The sequence below is a fragment of the Protomyctophum parallelum genome (genome assembly GCF_964188405.1).
Source record: "Protomyctophum parallelum genome assembly, chromosome: 1".
Classification (NCBI taxonomy): Eukaryota; Metazoa; Chordata; class Actinopteri; order Myctophiformes; family Myctophidae; genus Protomyctophum; species Protomyctophum parallelum.
This window is the reverse complement of record NC_139697.1, coordinates 101,861,937-101,879,436: the sequence shown is the minus strand read 5'-3', so window position 1 is coordinate 101,879,436 and position 17,500 is coordinate 101,861,937. Positions and strand designations below refer to the sequence as shown.

The window sequence follows — 17,500 nt, the reverse complement described above, 5'->3', positions numbered from 1 at the left end:
GGATGCTGCTGAACCTGTGTGTGTGTGTGTGTGTGTGTGTGTGTGTGTGTGTGTGTGTGGAGGGGGTGGGTGGGTGGGGGATTAATCTGCAACACGATACAAAAAAAGTGTAGTGTGGGGGTCGGCCTGCTTCGTATCTCTCTGCTAAGTGAAAAACATTGAAGACCCCTGATTTAGACGGTCCAATAGGATCCCCCGGGGATTCCCTCAAAGGGGTTTCAAATGCACCCAATACAGTTCACAGAGTGTAGCCTACAAATGGATAAATGGTCCCTTAATGGCATGTCTATAAACCTTGAGTTATAGAACCAAATGGACTGGTATAAGGGTGGTTGATTGATTGATTGATTCTTAATTGAATACTTTATTGGCAGAAATGCAAACAGTTATACAGAGTACGGTCAATGTACTGTCGGACCAAAGGGTCCATTTGGTTCTATTTGTACACTCAGAGTTTTATGATCGTCGGTCCTTTGAGAGCTCGATCTATATACGGCCCTTCTAGAACGTCACCTCCGTGCATGGCTGGATGGACACGCTCAATAGAATAGACAGTTTAGTTTGCACTGTGGAACTGTTCGTAGTACAGGCCAGCAGATGGCGCTAATGCGCTAATCTTTCTGTGTACCATGCAGTCCAGCGGTAGGCAACCTCATTGGCACAGGGGAGGGTGATCACTGGGCTGACACACTGGCATAAGTGTGAGACAGTTTTTCTTTCCATTCCAAAAGAAGATTAGCCAGTTAACCCATTCTGACCTGAGATCAGATTCATACGAGGTTTCCACTGGACACACACTGGCCTGATGAACCCATTCTGACCTGAGATCAGATTCTAAAAATGTCAGTCGTTCTTCGATTTTTCAAAAAATAGCAGACCTACAAGCTTGTATCGCGCCACTCGGTGGCGCGATATGAGCTTGTAGATCTGCTGTTTTTAAATAGCTAAAGCATAACATGATGCCGACACCAAAATGGATGCCCGGTCAGAATGGGTTAAGTTAAGTCCACTCAATTAAATTCAATTCAATTCAATTCAATTCAATTCAATTCAATTCAATTCAATTCAATTCAATTCAATTCAATTCAATTCAATTCAATTCAATTCAAAGGGCTTTATTGGCATGAGAAAACATACGTTTACATTGCCAAAGCAGAAAGAACAATAGTACAGCAATACAATCAAAACAAAAATGATGTACATTTGAAGGTCAGAAACTTCAATAGATCGATTTCTATATGTACCAAGATCATCCACTCACATCCTGCACATAATTGTACATTTTAAATCCTAATTGATGACGGGGGATGGGAGGTAAGGTGGGTGGACAATCAAAATCAGTTTGGAATGTCATAATTGAAGCCATTGGAAATGGTGGGCCCTGTTGTAAACAAGTGTAATGCTTTATCGTGTCGTCCACTCACATTTAACAGTTGTTGTATTGAGTTGTACTTGAAATGTAGGCTACTGTAATTCTGCAAACTGTTAATCAAATCAATCAATCAATCAATCAATCAATCAATCAATCAATCAATCAATCAATCATATATGGCACACTCACTGCCACACTGACTTTCACGAAAATGAAAACATGTGAAAAAGGTTGCAGAAAATGCAGACCCCTGATGTAGACTGTAGGCCTAAGTGCCCTTTCATAGTGCAAACAAATCATTAACACATTCTGACCTGAGATCAGATTCATACGAGGTTTCCGCCGGACACACACTGGTCTGATTAACCCATTCTGACCTGAGATCAGATTCTAAAAAATGTCAAGTCGTTCTTCGATTTTTCAAAAATAGCAGACCTACAAGCTCGTATCGCGCCACTCGGTGGCGCGATATGAGCTTGTAGATCTGCTATTTTTCAATAGCTAAAGCATGACATGATGCTGACACCAAAATGGGTGCCCGGTCAGAATGGGTTAAACTGTTTAGTAGATGTCTGTTTAATTCTCTATGCTTATTAGAACGTTTGCTATGCACATATTATATTTTGGGAGCATCCATCATTTGAAAGATCTTCCTCATTATTGCTGCTTGATTTTGTCAACTAAAACTATGACGGAGTAGGCCTAACTAAATAAGATGATGACGACTAACTGTATACATAGCCCTATATGTATCATTTAATAATCAACAAATATAAACTTGAAACTAGACTAAAATGTTAGTATGTATAATAAATGTATAGCCTAAGTATAAATATCAAGGCCTGTCAAAGATATATTTACTAAATAGCCTACAAAAACTAAATTCATTTCATTCAAAAGACTACAACCAAAACCCCTTTTTCCCCTCACTGTATATGTATCCTTTCCCTTTTTGCTTCCTATAGCCTATGATGAATTCCTGTTCTGTTCTTTAACTACATAGAAGTGTCTATTTTGTATGTCTCTAAATGTTTTGATGAAATGAACAATGTGGACCCTGTTGTAAACAAGTGTAATGCTTAATTGGGTCGTCCACTCACAGTTAACAGTCTTTGTATTGAGTTTGCGCTTAAAATGTACTGTCAATTCTACAAACTGTTAATAAATATTTCAATCAATCAATCAAACAAACACAAATAGGCCTAGAATAGATAGTCACAGTTGCTGTCCGTCCAACAGTGTCTATATAGTGCCAGTAGGTGGTGCTAATACGCCAAACCACTACTATCAGAGTCAACAACAGAAGAAGGAAATGGGCGGAGACTTCCGGTCTCCTCTGGTGTTGTTTGTTGCGGATGATGGAGGAAGAAGCAACAGTTTGACTTTTATCTCCGGCGTTCTCATTTTTAAACGTCGTTCTGTGTTTCTGTGAGAAACCCAAAGAGCTCCCAGACCCGCCGAGACGCCCGTCCTCCAGCCGAGGCCTCTACGCACCGCAGCAGGTAGGCGGAGAGGGCTTCTCTGCTGACGTCAGAGGCGTTTTAAAGGGTCAAATTAGGAAAGTGTTTATTTTGTAAAGACCGGTTGATTTTAATGTGCGCGCACACACATGCTACAGGACGATGACTACAAGGATGCGACGGTGACGTTGCCCACCCCCCCCTTTCATGGATAGTAGTCTCGCGAGATTAAAAGGATAGCCATGAACATTAATAGCCAAATCCGCTGTTCTCTCTTTTTTTTTTTCGTTTTCAATTATTTTAATGATTATGCACCTTTTTGCATGCTACTATAGGCGAAAACAAACAACAACAATGATTTATAAACGTATAATTGTATTGTACACCACAGTAATACTATGGATAAAATAGATAAAATAGTTTTTAGGTTCATACAATGCTTCATACTTTACACATATAAGTACAAAAAGGAATTAAAAACTGTCAAATGGAACGTTTTTGTCTTTTTCTGGCTAATGACGTACTAATAACATTTTTACGTACATATTCATGTTTTATCACAATGTTACTGTAGCTGTCAATCATGCTTTGCCCCCCCCCCCCCGCCCTCCATGAGATAACAGCCAATAAGCTGTTAGAATCCACGGATGTGGCGTCGCCTTTTAACAACGGGTATTTTTTTCCCCTTGATTTGTTTGTAAGGCATATTATCATTATAATAATAATTTTAAATCATTTCATGTTTGAATAATATAAAGGGGAAATTGGGTTAGTTCTGGATAAATTGATCTGTGTTTTGTACGTGATTTCAAGCATGTTTAATCATGGCTTTTGGCTGTAGGCAGAATTATGAAATTTAATTTGCTGATAAATTGTCGCTCAAATGACAGATGTGGACGGAGCAGTTGTGACAAATTACTTACCGGTATGAAACGAAGATAATCCTGAACGGTGGAAATTGCAGATCTACAAGCTCAAAAGCGTGTCACATCCTGACGCGCTGTGAGCTTGTAGAGCTTGTAGCTGCTATATTGGCTAGTTTTGAAAATGTTTGAAAATATATGAACATTTTGTCCTCATAAATTCATAATATGCAGACTTTAGACGCCAATGGTTCCACAGTTTAGAAACAAACCCAGAGGGAACTCAATACAGGGTTAGTCAGAATTACAATAATGCCGTTGGCAGAATCAGATCAGCCTACACCCCGACACATACCTTTGCACATGATCAGTGGTAGTGAAAAGACACTGATTTACATCACAAAAGGTTGTGTGTGAAAATCGGGACACTGAGAAAAGGAGAAAAAAAAGCCCTTTTGTGTGGTAACACGTGGCAACAACAACTACCCTATGCGGGCGTTGTGTTTATAGGCTGTGGGCTGCGCAGTGCTGCTGAGGCTGAGAGCAGCATAGCATCCATCCAGATACATCCATCCATCCAGAATACATCCATCCATCCAACCCGTACGCAATCAACCCGGAGCTTGAGTCTTTCATCTTTGATTCACACCTCAAAATCTATACTTGATTCCACATCGTATTTGACTCCGTCCTCCGGCAAATCAGATTCAGAACAGGTTTATTCTTGTACGATCTTGCAGCAGACTGCCAGGCCTGTCTAGAGGAGACTGGGGTGGGTAGAGTAGGGTAGGTGGTGGTGGTGGTGGTGGTGGTGGGGGGGCTCATAGAAGCATCATAGAAGCAACATTCAGGATACAAACAAGAAAAACTGTTATAGTTGATGCAAGATGCTGGGTTCTTCTCATCATGTGCGCCTCACAGGTAGGGCTCGCCCGCTAATCGTGGCTTATTTCCTCAATATCGATTGTTCTGCCGCGATTATGGTTCATTTGCTGTGCAAAATAAAATAGTGCTTCATTGTTTACCTGGTACCATAATAGTTTCAATGTACAGGTTATTGTTTTGATCAGCATATTGTTTATATAGACAGATTTAGTTTACTGAGACGCTACACTGTCTCCCTGCATTCTATGATCCTATAGTTTACTGAGACGCTACACTGTCTCTCTGCATTCTATGATCCTATAGTTTACTGAGACACTACACTGTCTCTCTGCATTCTATGATCCTATAGTTTACTGAGACACTACACTGTCTCCCTGCATTCTATGATCCTATAGTTTACTGAGACACTACACTGTCTCTCTGCATTCTATGATCCTATAGTTTACTGAGACACTACACTGTCTCTCTGCATTCTATGATCCTATAGTTTACTGAGACGCTACACTGTCTCTCTGCATTCTATGATCCTATAGTTTACTGAGACGCTACACTGTCTCTCTGCATTCTATGATCCTATAGTTTACTGAGACGCTACACTGTCTCTCTGCATTCTATGATCCTATAGTTTACTGAGACGCTACACTGTCTCTGCATTCTATGATCCTGTAGTTTACTGAGACGCTACACTGTCTCTCTGCATTCTATGATCCTATAGTTTACTGAGACGCTACACTGTCTCTCTCTGCATTCTATGATCCTATAGTTTACTGAGACACTACACTGTCTCTCTGCATTCTATGATCCTATAGTTTACTGAGACGCTACACTGTCTCTCTGCATTCTATGATCCTATAGTTTACTGAGACGCTACACTGTCTCTCTGCATTATATGATCCTATAGTTTACTGAGACGCTACACTGTCTCTCTGCATTCTATGATCCTATAGTTTACTGAGACGCTACACTGTCTCTCTGCATTCTATGATCCTATAGTTTACTGAGACGCTACACTGTCTCTCTGCATTCTATGATCCTATAGTTTACTGAGACACTACACTGTCTCTCTGCATTCTATGATCCTATAGTTTACTGAGACGCTACACTGTCTCTCTGCATTCTATGATCCTATAGTTTACTGAGACACTACACTGTCTCTCTGCATTCTATGATCCTATAGTTTACTGAGACGCTACACTGTCTCTCTGCATTCTATGATCCTATAGTTTACTGAGACGCTACACTGTCTCTCTGCATTCTATGGCCCTCATTTATCAACCGTGCGTACGCCAAAATATGGGCGCACGCCGAAATTACCGACATTTTCGGCATTTAACATTTCCGGCAAAGTTTGAAATTGAACTTGAGTAGGACAAATAGTCACGTCTGGTCGCGAGCTGGCGTACGCTGTTTTTCTGTTTTACACAACGGAGCAGCCTTGTCTGAACTGCTGAGAGGCTGTCACAGGCATCAAAACATATATGTATTCACTCCTAAAATGTTTATATAAAAGGTATGTATAATGTATATGGGCTACATGTAAAAAATAAATAAATAAAAATGTTAAGGAATACATGTGTCATATGAAATTAGTAGGAGATAAAATCGCGCAATTAAAAACAATGTTGCAAGAGATGCTTAAGCCATTTAAACAGTGTTTTGCATGAGCGCATACATGCGAGGATTTGGGCTGTCTGTGCTGAAATATTTCCATGGCGGGACGTTGGAGAGTATAGTGCAGCTCAGCTGCGGAGAGTCCCAACGTACGTGCAGGTATAGCCTACTGTAGCCTAATCTACAGCATGAAGGCCGATGTCTTTCTTACGGTATGTGCAATATAATAAACCCGACGCGTCGCTCGAATGCCAAATGTACCGTGCCAGGCTCCCAGCGCAAGTGGGAACTGCATCGGAGATATAGGTATATTACCCAGCCAGCCCATGCACCAGCCACATGAGGCTATGGTTTTGGCTGCACATTCATATAACAGTGACTAACGACTGCGAGGCAATCTAAATAGACTGGCGAACGTCGGAACGTGCATGGTCAGTTGGTCACGGACGGACCACTGTGATAGAGAGAGACAGACAGACAGGACAGGAGGAGCACTATTATAGGCACTGCCTATTTGTTATTTAATTATGGTTCACAGGTTCAGGTTTTCGTTCACTAATATATCTTGTTGTATATTAAATTAAAAATACTTTAATAATTTAATATACAACTAACAACACACAGTTAAAGTTGCAAATGGCGATATGTGCGTGCGTGCGTGCGGGGGGTGAGGGGGAAGCGAAGCGAGAGGAGAAACAGACAGCTTTATTTAATGTGTCATGTAGGTGCGTGCGTGCATGACAGCAAGGCAAGCGAGGTGAGAGGGAAACAGACAGGGACCCTGCATGAATTAAATAAAGTTGTAGGCCTACCCTGTCACAGGGTAGGCCTACAACTTTATTTAGTTGTCTGTTTCTCCTCTCGCTTCGCTTCCCTTGCTGCCCGCCTCACCCCCGCACGCACGCTTTATTTAATTCATGCAGGTGTTCGTTCTTTATTTGTTTAACAACACACCAGTTAGTTGGGCTTGCAAGTTGCGAGCGAGCAGCAAGGCACGGGAGAAACCTATTTTTTCATGTAACCATGGTTTCAGGAAACGTATTGCCGTTGTTCATGTCGCAAAAACGAGGGCGAGGCTTGATTTCTTAGGGCGTGCCAGATCAAATTCAGCCGTGACATTTATTAACGTGAGAACAAAATTAAGGAAGGATCAGCTGTTTGCGATCACTTTATAAATGCCGTGGAGACGTGGGTGTACTACGAAACCTGCACTCGAATATGTGGCAGATTTTACACTCGATTGATAAATGAGGGCCTATGATCCTATAGTTTACTGTCTCTCTGCATTCTATGATCCTATAGTTTACTGAGACACTACACTGTCTCTCTGCATTCTATGATCCTGTAGTTTACTGAGACACTACACTGTCTCTCTGCATTCTATGATCCTATAGTTTACTGAGACGCTACACTGTCTCTCTGCATTCTATGATCCTATAGTTTACTGAGACACTACACTGTCTCTCTGCATTCTATGATCCTATATTTTACTGAGACGCTACACTGTCTCTCTGCATTCTATGATCCTATATTTTACTGAGACGCTACACTGTCTCTCTGCATTCTATGATCCTATAGTTTACTGAGACGCTTTTTTTTTATTGTGAAATTGTGGCACAAATGTTTGAATATATATATTCTTTCAGAGTGAACGCCTTTAACTCAAATCTTTGCTTCTGGGAGGTCCCCCTGTCAAAGACCCCTGAGTTAAACAAGATGTCTTCTCTGAATGACGTTGTGCTGTATCGTTCCAGGCGGTCTGCAGAGCTCTGTATGAATGACGTTGTGCTGTATCTGTATCTTTCCAGGCGTGCTGCGCGGGGTGCAGCTGCTGTGCGTCGTGCTGCTGCTGCTGCTGCTCATTGGCCTCCACCAGGCGCAGGGCGCCGCGGCCGCCGCCGCCGCTGCAGCCGCCGCTGCGGCCAGCGGGGCGGCGACAGAGATGAGCGGCCTCAACTGGAAGCCCTTCATCTATGGAGGGATGGCCTCCATCGTGGCTGAGTTTGGTACGTTTTTAAAACCTTTCCTCTAGGGCAGGTGTGGTCAACTACCCTTTCCTCTGGGGCAGGTGTGGTCAACTACCCTTTCCTCTGGGGCAGGTGTGGTCAACTACCCTTTCCTCTGGGGCAGGTGTGGTCAACTACCCTTTCCTCTGGGGCAGGTGTGGTCAACTTTGACGATGGAGAGGGCCACTACATTTCCACACTCACTCCCTAGGACCATATATTGCTGTCGTAGCAAAAATAGCCGATCTACAAGCTCGAAGCGCGTCGCGCTGCGCGACACGCTTTGAGCTTGTAGATCGGCAAGCTTGGCAAGCTTGTAGATCGACAATTTTTGCTATTTTTGAATTGGAATCCTGAAAAGTTACATTTTTATGTAATTTCAAATGCCTTTAACCCATTTAGGCCTGATGCCGATTCTAAAAACGCCTCTAAATCCTGACCTAAGGTTTCTGAAAAAACTTCAAATATTTATATAGCGGAATCAAAATGTTTACATTTTTGAATACTGTACATACTGTACAGAACCCAAATATGGGTTCCCGATCTGCGTGGGTAAAACACCAAAATGGGTTCCCGCCCAGAATGGGTTAATTACACTTGTGTTGAAGCGTTGAGCTACTAATTTAGACTGAAGTAATTAACCCATTCTGAACGGGCACCCATTTTGGTGTCGGCATCATGTTATGCTTTAGCTATTTAAAAATAGCAGATCTACAAGCTCATATCGCGCCACCGAGTGGCGCGATACGAGCTTGTAGGTCTGCTATTTTTTTTTTTATCGAAGAACGACTGACATTTCTAGAATCTGATCTCAGGTCAGAATGGGTTCATCAGACCAGTGTGTGTCCGGCGGAAACCTTCGTATGAATCTGATCTCAGGTCAGAATGGGTTCAAGCGGGTCATGTTTGCAATGTGTTGTGGAATTGTAAACAGCTGAAACCGATATTATATCAGTATTCTGACATTAACCTGAGGGCCACATTAAGTGAAGGTGGGGGCTGCATTTGGCCCCCGGGTCGCCAGTTGCCCACCCCTGCTCTTGGGGCACCGTGTGTGTGTGTGTGTGTGTGTGTGTGTGTGTGTGTGTGTGTGTGTGTGTGTGTGTGTGTGTGTGTGTGTGTGTGTGTGTGTGTGTGTGTGTGTGTGTGTGTGTGTGTGTGTGTGTGTGTTGGGACTGAGAGAGTGCTTCTGTGCTTATTCCCACTAACAACAACTGCAACACTACATAATATGTAGAATGATCAGAATCTGTCCTGAGAAAGGTAGAGTATAAATGGTGTTTTAGAGACAAGACAAGACTCTGGATGCAATCTGAATGACTGACGTTTAATCCGTCTGTGTGTGTGAGAGAGAGAGAGAGAGAGAGAGACACTGAAATATGAGACTGAGATGGACATTCTGTACCGCACACACTGCTCTCTCTGTCTCTGTCTCTGTCTCTGTCTCTGTCTCTGTCTCTGTCTCTGTCTCTGTCTCTCTCTCTCTCTCTCTCTGTCTCTGTCTCTGTCTCTGTCTCTGTCTCTGTCTCTGTCTCTGTCTCTGTCTCTGTCTCTGTCTCTGTCTCTGTCTCTGTCTCTCTCTCTCTCTCTCTCTCTCTCTCTCTCTCTCTCTCTCTGTCTCTGTCTCTGTCTCTGTCTCTGTCTCTGTCTCTGTCTCTGTCTCTGTCTCTGTCTCTGTCTCTCTCTCTCTCTCTCTCTCTCTCTCTCTCTCTCTCTCTCTCTCTCTCTCTCTCTCTCTCTGTCTCTGTCTCTGTCTCTGTCTCTGTCTCTGTCTCTGTCTCTGTCTCTGTCTCTGTCTCTGTCTCTGTCTCTCTCTCTCTCTCTCTCTCTCTCTCTCTCTCTCTCTCTCTCTCTCTCTCTCTCTCTCTCTCTCTCTCTCTCACACAAACATTCATTTTGACAGCTAATTCGTGATGTACTAAATTGGTCATGAATCTTGTTTATAACCTGATTGTATATTTCGTGTATTTTGCATAATTATGATCTACAAGCTCATAGCTACAAGCTCTTGTCGTTCGCGCTATGACACATCCAACGACAAGACGAAAAAAAGTCGACCGCCGCTCATCAAAACAGCGGATCTACAAGCCTATACAACGTGTCGGGATGCACCGCCTCGAGGTCTTGTAGATCAGCGTAACCAAACCGAACCCATCCTTGCCTGTCATTTCGATTGGATTTTGATTCGAATTGAAAACGGTATTTAGTGTACTACTGTCTCTGCCAGTGTGTCCATCTGGTCAACTTCAGTGTCCAGCTGTCTCTGTCTCTCTTTGTGTGTGTGTGTGTGTGTGTGTGTGTGTGTGTGTGTGTGTGTGTGTGTGTGTGTGTGTGTGTGTGTGTGTGTGTGTGTGTGTGTGTGTGTGTGTGTGTGTGTGTGTGTGTGTGTGTGTGTGTGTGTGTGTGTGTGTGTGTGTGTGTGTGTGTGCAGTGTAAGCAGTACAGCATGTCTTTCTCCCAGTCAGTTTCACATTACACTGTCTCTCTCTCTCTCTCTCTCTCTCTCTCTCTCTCTCTCTCTCTCTCTCTCTCTCTCTCTCTCTCTCTCTCTCTCTCTCTCTCTCTCTCTCTCTCTCTCTCTCACACACACACACACAGATTAAACTTCAGTCATTCCATTCAGAGTCTTTAGTCTCTAAAGCAACATATATACTTAAAGGGGCATTCCACTGATTTTTCAGCATTTCACTATGTCATTAATAATACCTTAGAGCTGCTGTGTGGAAATAATAAAAGGTACCCTCAATCTGTGTTTCCTAGAACTGGAGGTCTGAAAAAACAATCATTAACATGGTGAAACACATCTTGCTGATGTCATCAATATGTGTTTTCAGGCCTATGTATTCAATTCATCAACATACAAATAGCATACCTTTCATCACATGACATATTGGGTTATTTTGTTAATTACAATACGTGTGTGTGTGTGTGTGTGTGTGTGTGTGTGTGTGTGTGTGTGTGTGTGTGTGTGTGTGTGTGTGTGTGTGTGTGTGTGTGTGTGTGTGTGTGTGTGTGTGTGTGTGTGTGTGTGTGTGTGTGTGTGTGTGTGTGTGTGTGTGTGTCCGCGTCCAGGTACGTTCCCCATCGACCTGACTAAAACCCGCCTCCAGGTCCAAGGTCAGGCTCAGTACACAGAGGTCAGGTACCGAGGGATGTTCCACGCTCTGTTCCGCATCGGGAAGGAGGAAGGAGTCAAAGCTCTGTACTCTGGGTGAGTCCTAGAGGGAAGGAGTCAAAGCTCTGTACTCTGGGTGAGTCCTAGAGGAAGGAGTCAAAGCTCTGTACTCTGGGTGAGTCCTAGAGTAGAGGAAGGAGTCAAAGCTCTGTACTCTGGGTGAGTCCTAGGGGAAGGAGTCAAAGCTCTGTACTCTGGGTGAGTCCTAGAGTAGAGGAAAGGAGTCAAAGCTCTGTACTCTGGGTGAGTCCTAGAGTAGAGGAAAGGAGTCAAAGCTCTGTACTCTGGGTGAGTCCTAGAGGGAAGGAGTCAAAGCTCTGTACTCTGGGTGAGTCCTAGGGGAAGGAGTCAAAGCTCTGTACTCTGGGTGAGTCCTAGAGTAGAGGAAAGGAGTCAAAGCTCTGTACTCTGGGTGAGTCCTAGAGTAGAGGAAAGGAGTCAAAGCTCTGTACTCTGGGTGAGTCCTAGAGGGAAGGAGTCAAAGCTCTGTACTCTGGGTGAGTCCTAGAGGGAAGGAGTCAAAGCTCTGTACTCTGGGTGAGTCCTAGAATGAAGGAGTCAAAGCTCTGTACTCTGGGTGAGTCCTAGAGGAAAGGTGCTAAGACTCATAGAAGTGTTTATTTGGGTTTCAGGGGGTGTTCAGACTAGGGATGGCCAACCGATAACCGTTAGCCGTTAGCCGTTAATTAATTGGTTACCGACAACACTAACGGCTAATGGTTTACCGATAAAAAAATATATATTTTATTTTGAAGCGCCGAGAGCAGGCACCGCGGCCAAAGCACCAAGCCCCTCTTTCCACCTTTACTGTCAGTGCAACCAGTGACCACGCATGTGCTGTGACTTACTTCCCCCAAAACAAAAACACAAAAACAACTGCATGTAGTGGACTGTGGAAGCAGGAGGAAAAAGAAAAAAAGACGAACACACACACAGCATTGCGCCGCTGCGCGCCCGCAGATCTGCCCTTCATGCAACGAACGTTGGTTCCGATCTGCGTTGTGGATCTGTCGTTTTATGGATCATAGAACGAACGAACGTATGCTGTTAGCTTGTTGCTAACGGGACGGACGGACGGGACCCCCCCCCCCCCTCTCTCCCTCCCTCTCTCTCTCAGACGTTCTCTCTCTCTCTCTCTCTCTCTCTCTCTCTCTCTCTCTCTCTCTCTCTCTCTCTCTCGCGCGCGCGTGCGTGTTAGAGAGACGCTCTCTCTAACACGTCTTTCTTTCTCTCTCTCTCTTCCTAATCCTTCCCGACCGGTCCGCGATACATGTGTGCGTATAGAAGACTGTAGCCTACGCAGTGCGCACTAGTGCACTGATTGACAGCAGGCCACGTGTAAACGGTGTATTTGTCTATTTTTTATGCGCAAAATAGCGCTTTTCTTTTCTTAACGGATAACGGTTAATTAGCCGGCAAGTCCTGGCGGTAACCGGTTAAGACAATCTTTCCATTTGGCCATCCCTAGTTCAGACTCATAAGTGTGTTTATTTGGGTTTCAGGGGGTGTTCAGACTCATAGAAGTGTGTTTATTTGGGTTTCAGGGGGTGTTCAGACTCAGAAGTGTGTTTATTTGGGTTTCAGGGGGTGTTCAGACTCATAGAAGTGTGTTTATTTGGGTTTCAGGGGGTGTTCAGACCTTACTGCTCATAGAAGTGTGTTTTTGCTCTTTTGTCGTTCCATGAAGTTACACAAAATGTGACGTACTGTAATAGTAGTTCTCATACTGAGGTCCAGACCTTACATACTGTAATAACCAGTAGTTCTCATGAGGTCCAGACCTTACATACTGTAATAACCAGTAGTTCTCATGAGGTCCAGACCTTACATACTGTAATAACCAGTAGTTCATAATGAGGTCCAGACCCTACATACTGTAATAACCAGTAGTTCTCATGAGGTCCAGACCTTACATACTGTAATAACCAGTAGTTCATACTGAGGTCCAGACCTTACATACTGTAATAACCAGTAGTTCTCATGAGGTCCAGACCTTACATACTGTAATAACCAGTAGTTCTCATGAGGTCCAGACCTTACATACTGTAATAACCAGTAGTTCATACTGAGGTCCAGACCTTACATACTGTAATAACCAGTAGTTCTCATGAGGTCCAGACCTTACATACTGTAATAACCAGTAGTTCATACTGAGGTCCAGACCTTACATACTGTAATAACCAGTAGTTCATACTGAGGTCCAGACCTTACATACTGTAATAACCAGTAGTTCATAATGAGGTCCAGACCTTACATACTGTAATAACCAGTAGTTCTCATGAGGTCCAGACCTTACATACTGTAATAACCAGTAGTTCATACTGAGGTCCAGACCTTACATACTGTAATAACCAGTAGTTCATAATGAGGTCCAGACCTTACATACTGTAATAACCAGTAGTTCATACTGAGGTCCAGACCTTACATACTGTAATAACCAGTAGTTCTCATGAGGTCCAGACCTTACATACTGTAATAACCAGTAGTTCATACTGAGGTCCAGACCTTACATACTGTAATAACCAGTAGTTCATACTGAGGTCCAGACCTTACATACTGTAATAACCAGTAGTTCATACTGAGGTCCAGACCTTACATACTGTAATAACCAGTAGTTCTCATGAGGTCCAGACCTTACATACTGTAATAACCAGTAGTTCATACTGAGGTCCAGACCTTACATACTGTAATAACCAGTAGTTCATACTGAGGTCCAGACCTTACATACTGTAATAACCAGTAGTTCTCAAACTGAGGTCCAGACCTTACATACTGTAATAACCAGTAGTTCATACTGAGGTCCAGACCTTACATACTGTAATAACCAGTAGTTCATACTGAGGTCCAGACCTTACATACTGTAATAACCAGTAGTTCTCATGAGGTCCAGACCTTACATACTGTAATAACCAGTAGTTCATACTGAGGTCCAGACCTTACATACTGTAATAACCAGTAGTTCATACTGAGGTCCAGACCTTACATACTGTAATAACCAGTAGTTCATACTGAGGTCCAGACCTTACATACTGTAATAACCAGTAGTTCATACTGAGGTCCAGACCTTACATACTGTAATAACCAGTAGTTATCATGAGGTCCAGACCTTACATACTGTAATAACCAGTAGTTCTCATGAGGTCCAGACCTTACATACTGTAATAGCCAGTAGTTCATACTGAGGTCCAGACCTTACATACTGTAATAACCAGTAGTTCTCATGAGGTCCAGACCTTACATACTGTAATAACCAGTAGTTCATACTGAGGTCCAGACCTTACATACTGTAATAACCAGTAGTTCATACTGAGGTCCAGACCTTACATACTGTAATAACCAGTAGTTCATACTGAGGTCCAGACCTTACATACTGTAATAACCAGTAGTTCATACTGAGGTCCAGACCTTACATACTGTAATAACCAGTAGTTATCATGAGGTCCAGACCTTACATACTGTAATAACCAGTAGTTCTCATGAGGTCCAGACCTTACATACTGTAATAGCCAGTAGTTCATACTGAGGTCCAGACCTTACATACTGTAATAACCAGTAGTTCTCATGAGGTCCAGACCTTACATACTGTAATAACCAGTAGTTCATACTGAGGTCCAGACCTTACATACTGTAATAACCAGTAGTTCATACTGAGGTCCAGACCTTACATACTGTAATAACCAGTAGTTCTCATGAGGTCCAGACCTTACATACTGTAATAACCAGTAGTTCATACTGAGGTCCAGACCTTACATACTGTAATAACCAGTAGTTCTCATGAGGTCCAGACCTTACATACTGTAATAACCAGTAGTTCATACTGAGGTCCAGACCTTACATACTGTAATAACCAGTAGTTCAAACTGAGGTCCAGACCTTACATACTGTAATAACCAGTTGTTCTCATGAGGTCCAGACCTTACATACTGTAATAACCAGTAGTTCATACTGAGGTCCAGACCTTACATACTGTAATAACCAGTAGTTCATACTGAGGTCCAGACCTTACATACTGTAATAACCAGTAGTTCTCATGAGGTCCAGACCTTACATACTGTAATAACCAGTAGTTCATACTGAGGTCCAGACCTTACATACTGTAATAACCAGTAGTTCATACTGAGGTCCAGACCTTACATACTGTAATAACCAGTAGTTCATACTGAGGTCCAGACCTTACATACTGTAATAACCAGTAGTTCTCATGAGGTCCAGACCTTACATACTGTAATAACCAGTAGTTCATACTGAGGTCCAGACCTTACATACTGTAATAACCAGTAGTTCATACTGAGGTCCAGACCTTACATACTGTAATAACCAGTAGTTCATACTGAGGTCCAGACCTTACATACTGTAATAACCAGTAGTTCTCATGAGGTCCAGACCTTACATACTGTAATAACCAGTAGTTCTCATGAGGTCCAGACCTTACATACTGTAATAACCAGTAGTTCATACTGAGGTCCAGACCTTACATACTGTAATAACCAGTAGTTCATACTGAGGTCCAGACCTTACATACTGTAATAACCAGTAGTTCTCATGAGGTCCAGACCTTACATACTGTAATAACCAGTAGTTCATACTGAGGTCCAGACCTTACATACTGTAATAACCAGTAGTTCATACTGAGGTCCAGACCTTACATACTGTAATAACCAGTAGTTCATACTGAGGTCCAGACCTTACATACTGTAATAACCAGTAGTTCTCATGAGGTCCAGACCTTACATACTGTAATAACCAGTAGTTCATACTGAGGTCCAGACCTTACATACTGTAATAACCAGTAGTTCATACTGAGGTCCAGACCTTACATACTGTAATAACCAGTAGTTCATACTGAGGTCCAGACCTTACATACTGTAATAACCAGTAGTTCTCATACTGAGGTCCAGACCTTACATACTGTAATAACCAGTAGTTCTCATGAGGTCCAGACCTTACATACTGTAATAGCCAGTAGTTCATACTGAGGTCCAGACCTTACATACTGTAATAACCAGTAGTTCTCATGAGGTCCAGACCTTACATACTGTAATAACCAGTAGTTCATACTGAGGTCCAGACCTTACATACTGTAATAACCAGTAGTTCATACTGAGGTCCAGACCTTACATACTGTAATAACCAGTAGTTCTCATACTGAGGTCCAGACCTTACATACTGTAATAACCAGTAGTTCTCATACTGAGGTCCAGACCTTACATACTGTAATAACCAGTAGTTCATACTGAGGTCCAGACCTTACATACTGTAATAACCAGTAGTTCATACTGAGGTCCAGACCTTACATACTGTAATAACCAGTAGTTCATACTGAGGTCCAGACCTTACATACTGTAATAACCAGTAGTTCTCATGAGGTCCAGACCTTACATACTGTAATAACCAGTAGTTCTCATGAGGTCCAGACCTTACATACTGTAATAACCAGTAGTTCATACTGAGGTCCAGACCTTACATACTGTAATAACCAGTAGTTCATACTGAGGTCCAGACCTTACATACTGTAATAACCAGTAGTTCATACTGAGGTCCAGACCTTACATACTGTAATAACCAGTAGTTCTCATGAGGTCCAGACCTTACATACTGTAATAACCAGTAGTTCTCATGAGGTCCAGACCTTACATACTGTAATAACCAGTAGTTCATACTGAGGTCCAGACCTTACATACTGTAATAACCAGTAGTTCTCATGAGGTCCAGACCTTACATACTGTAATAACCAGTAGTTCTCATGAGGTCCAGACCTTACATACTGTAATAACCAGTAGTTCATACTGAGGTCCAGACCTTACATACTGTAATAACCAGTAGTTCTCATACTGAGGTCCAGACCTTACATACTGTAATAACCAGTAGTTCATACTGAGGTCCAGACCTTACATACTGTAATAACCAGTAGTTCATACTGAGGTCCAGACCTTACATACTGTAATAACCAGTAGTTCATACTGAGGTCCAGACCTTACATACTGTAATAACCAGTAGTTCATACTGAGGTCCAGACCTTACATACTGTAATAACCAGTAGTTCATACTGAGGTCCAGACCTTACATACTGTAATAACCAGTAGTTATCATGAGGTCCAGACCTTACATACTGTAATAACCAGTAGTTC

The 17,500-nt window shown here is 42.7% G+C and overlaps 1 protein-coding gene across 1 annotated transcript in view; it reads left to right on the top strand.

The window, feature by feature from the left end:
* Window positions 1-2,735: 2,735 nt before the first annotated feature.
* Window positions 2,736-17,500, top strand: part of slc25a14 (solute carrier family 25 member 14) — a 33,024-nt gene continuing 18,259 nt past the window's right edge. Inside the window, exons 1-3 of the mRNA XM_083765188.1 lie at window positions 2,736-2,874; window positions 8,000-8,197; window positions 11,270-11,408. Of these exons, the coding sequence (XP_083621314.1) occupies window positions 8,134-8,197; window positions 11,270-11,408 (203 nt within the window). The 5' untranslated portion in view covers window positions 2,736-2,874; window positions 8,000-8,133. The remainder of the gene's footprint in view (window positions 2,875-7,999; window positions 8,198-11,269; window positions 11,409-17,500) is intronic.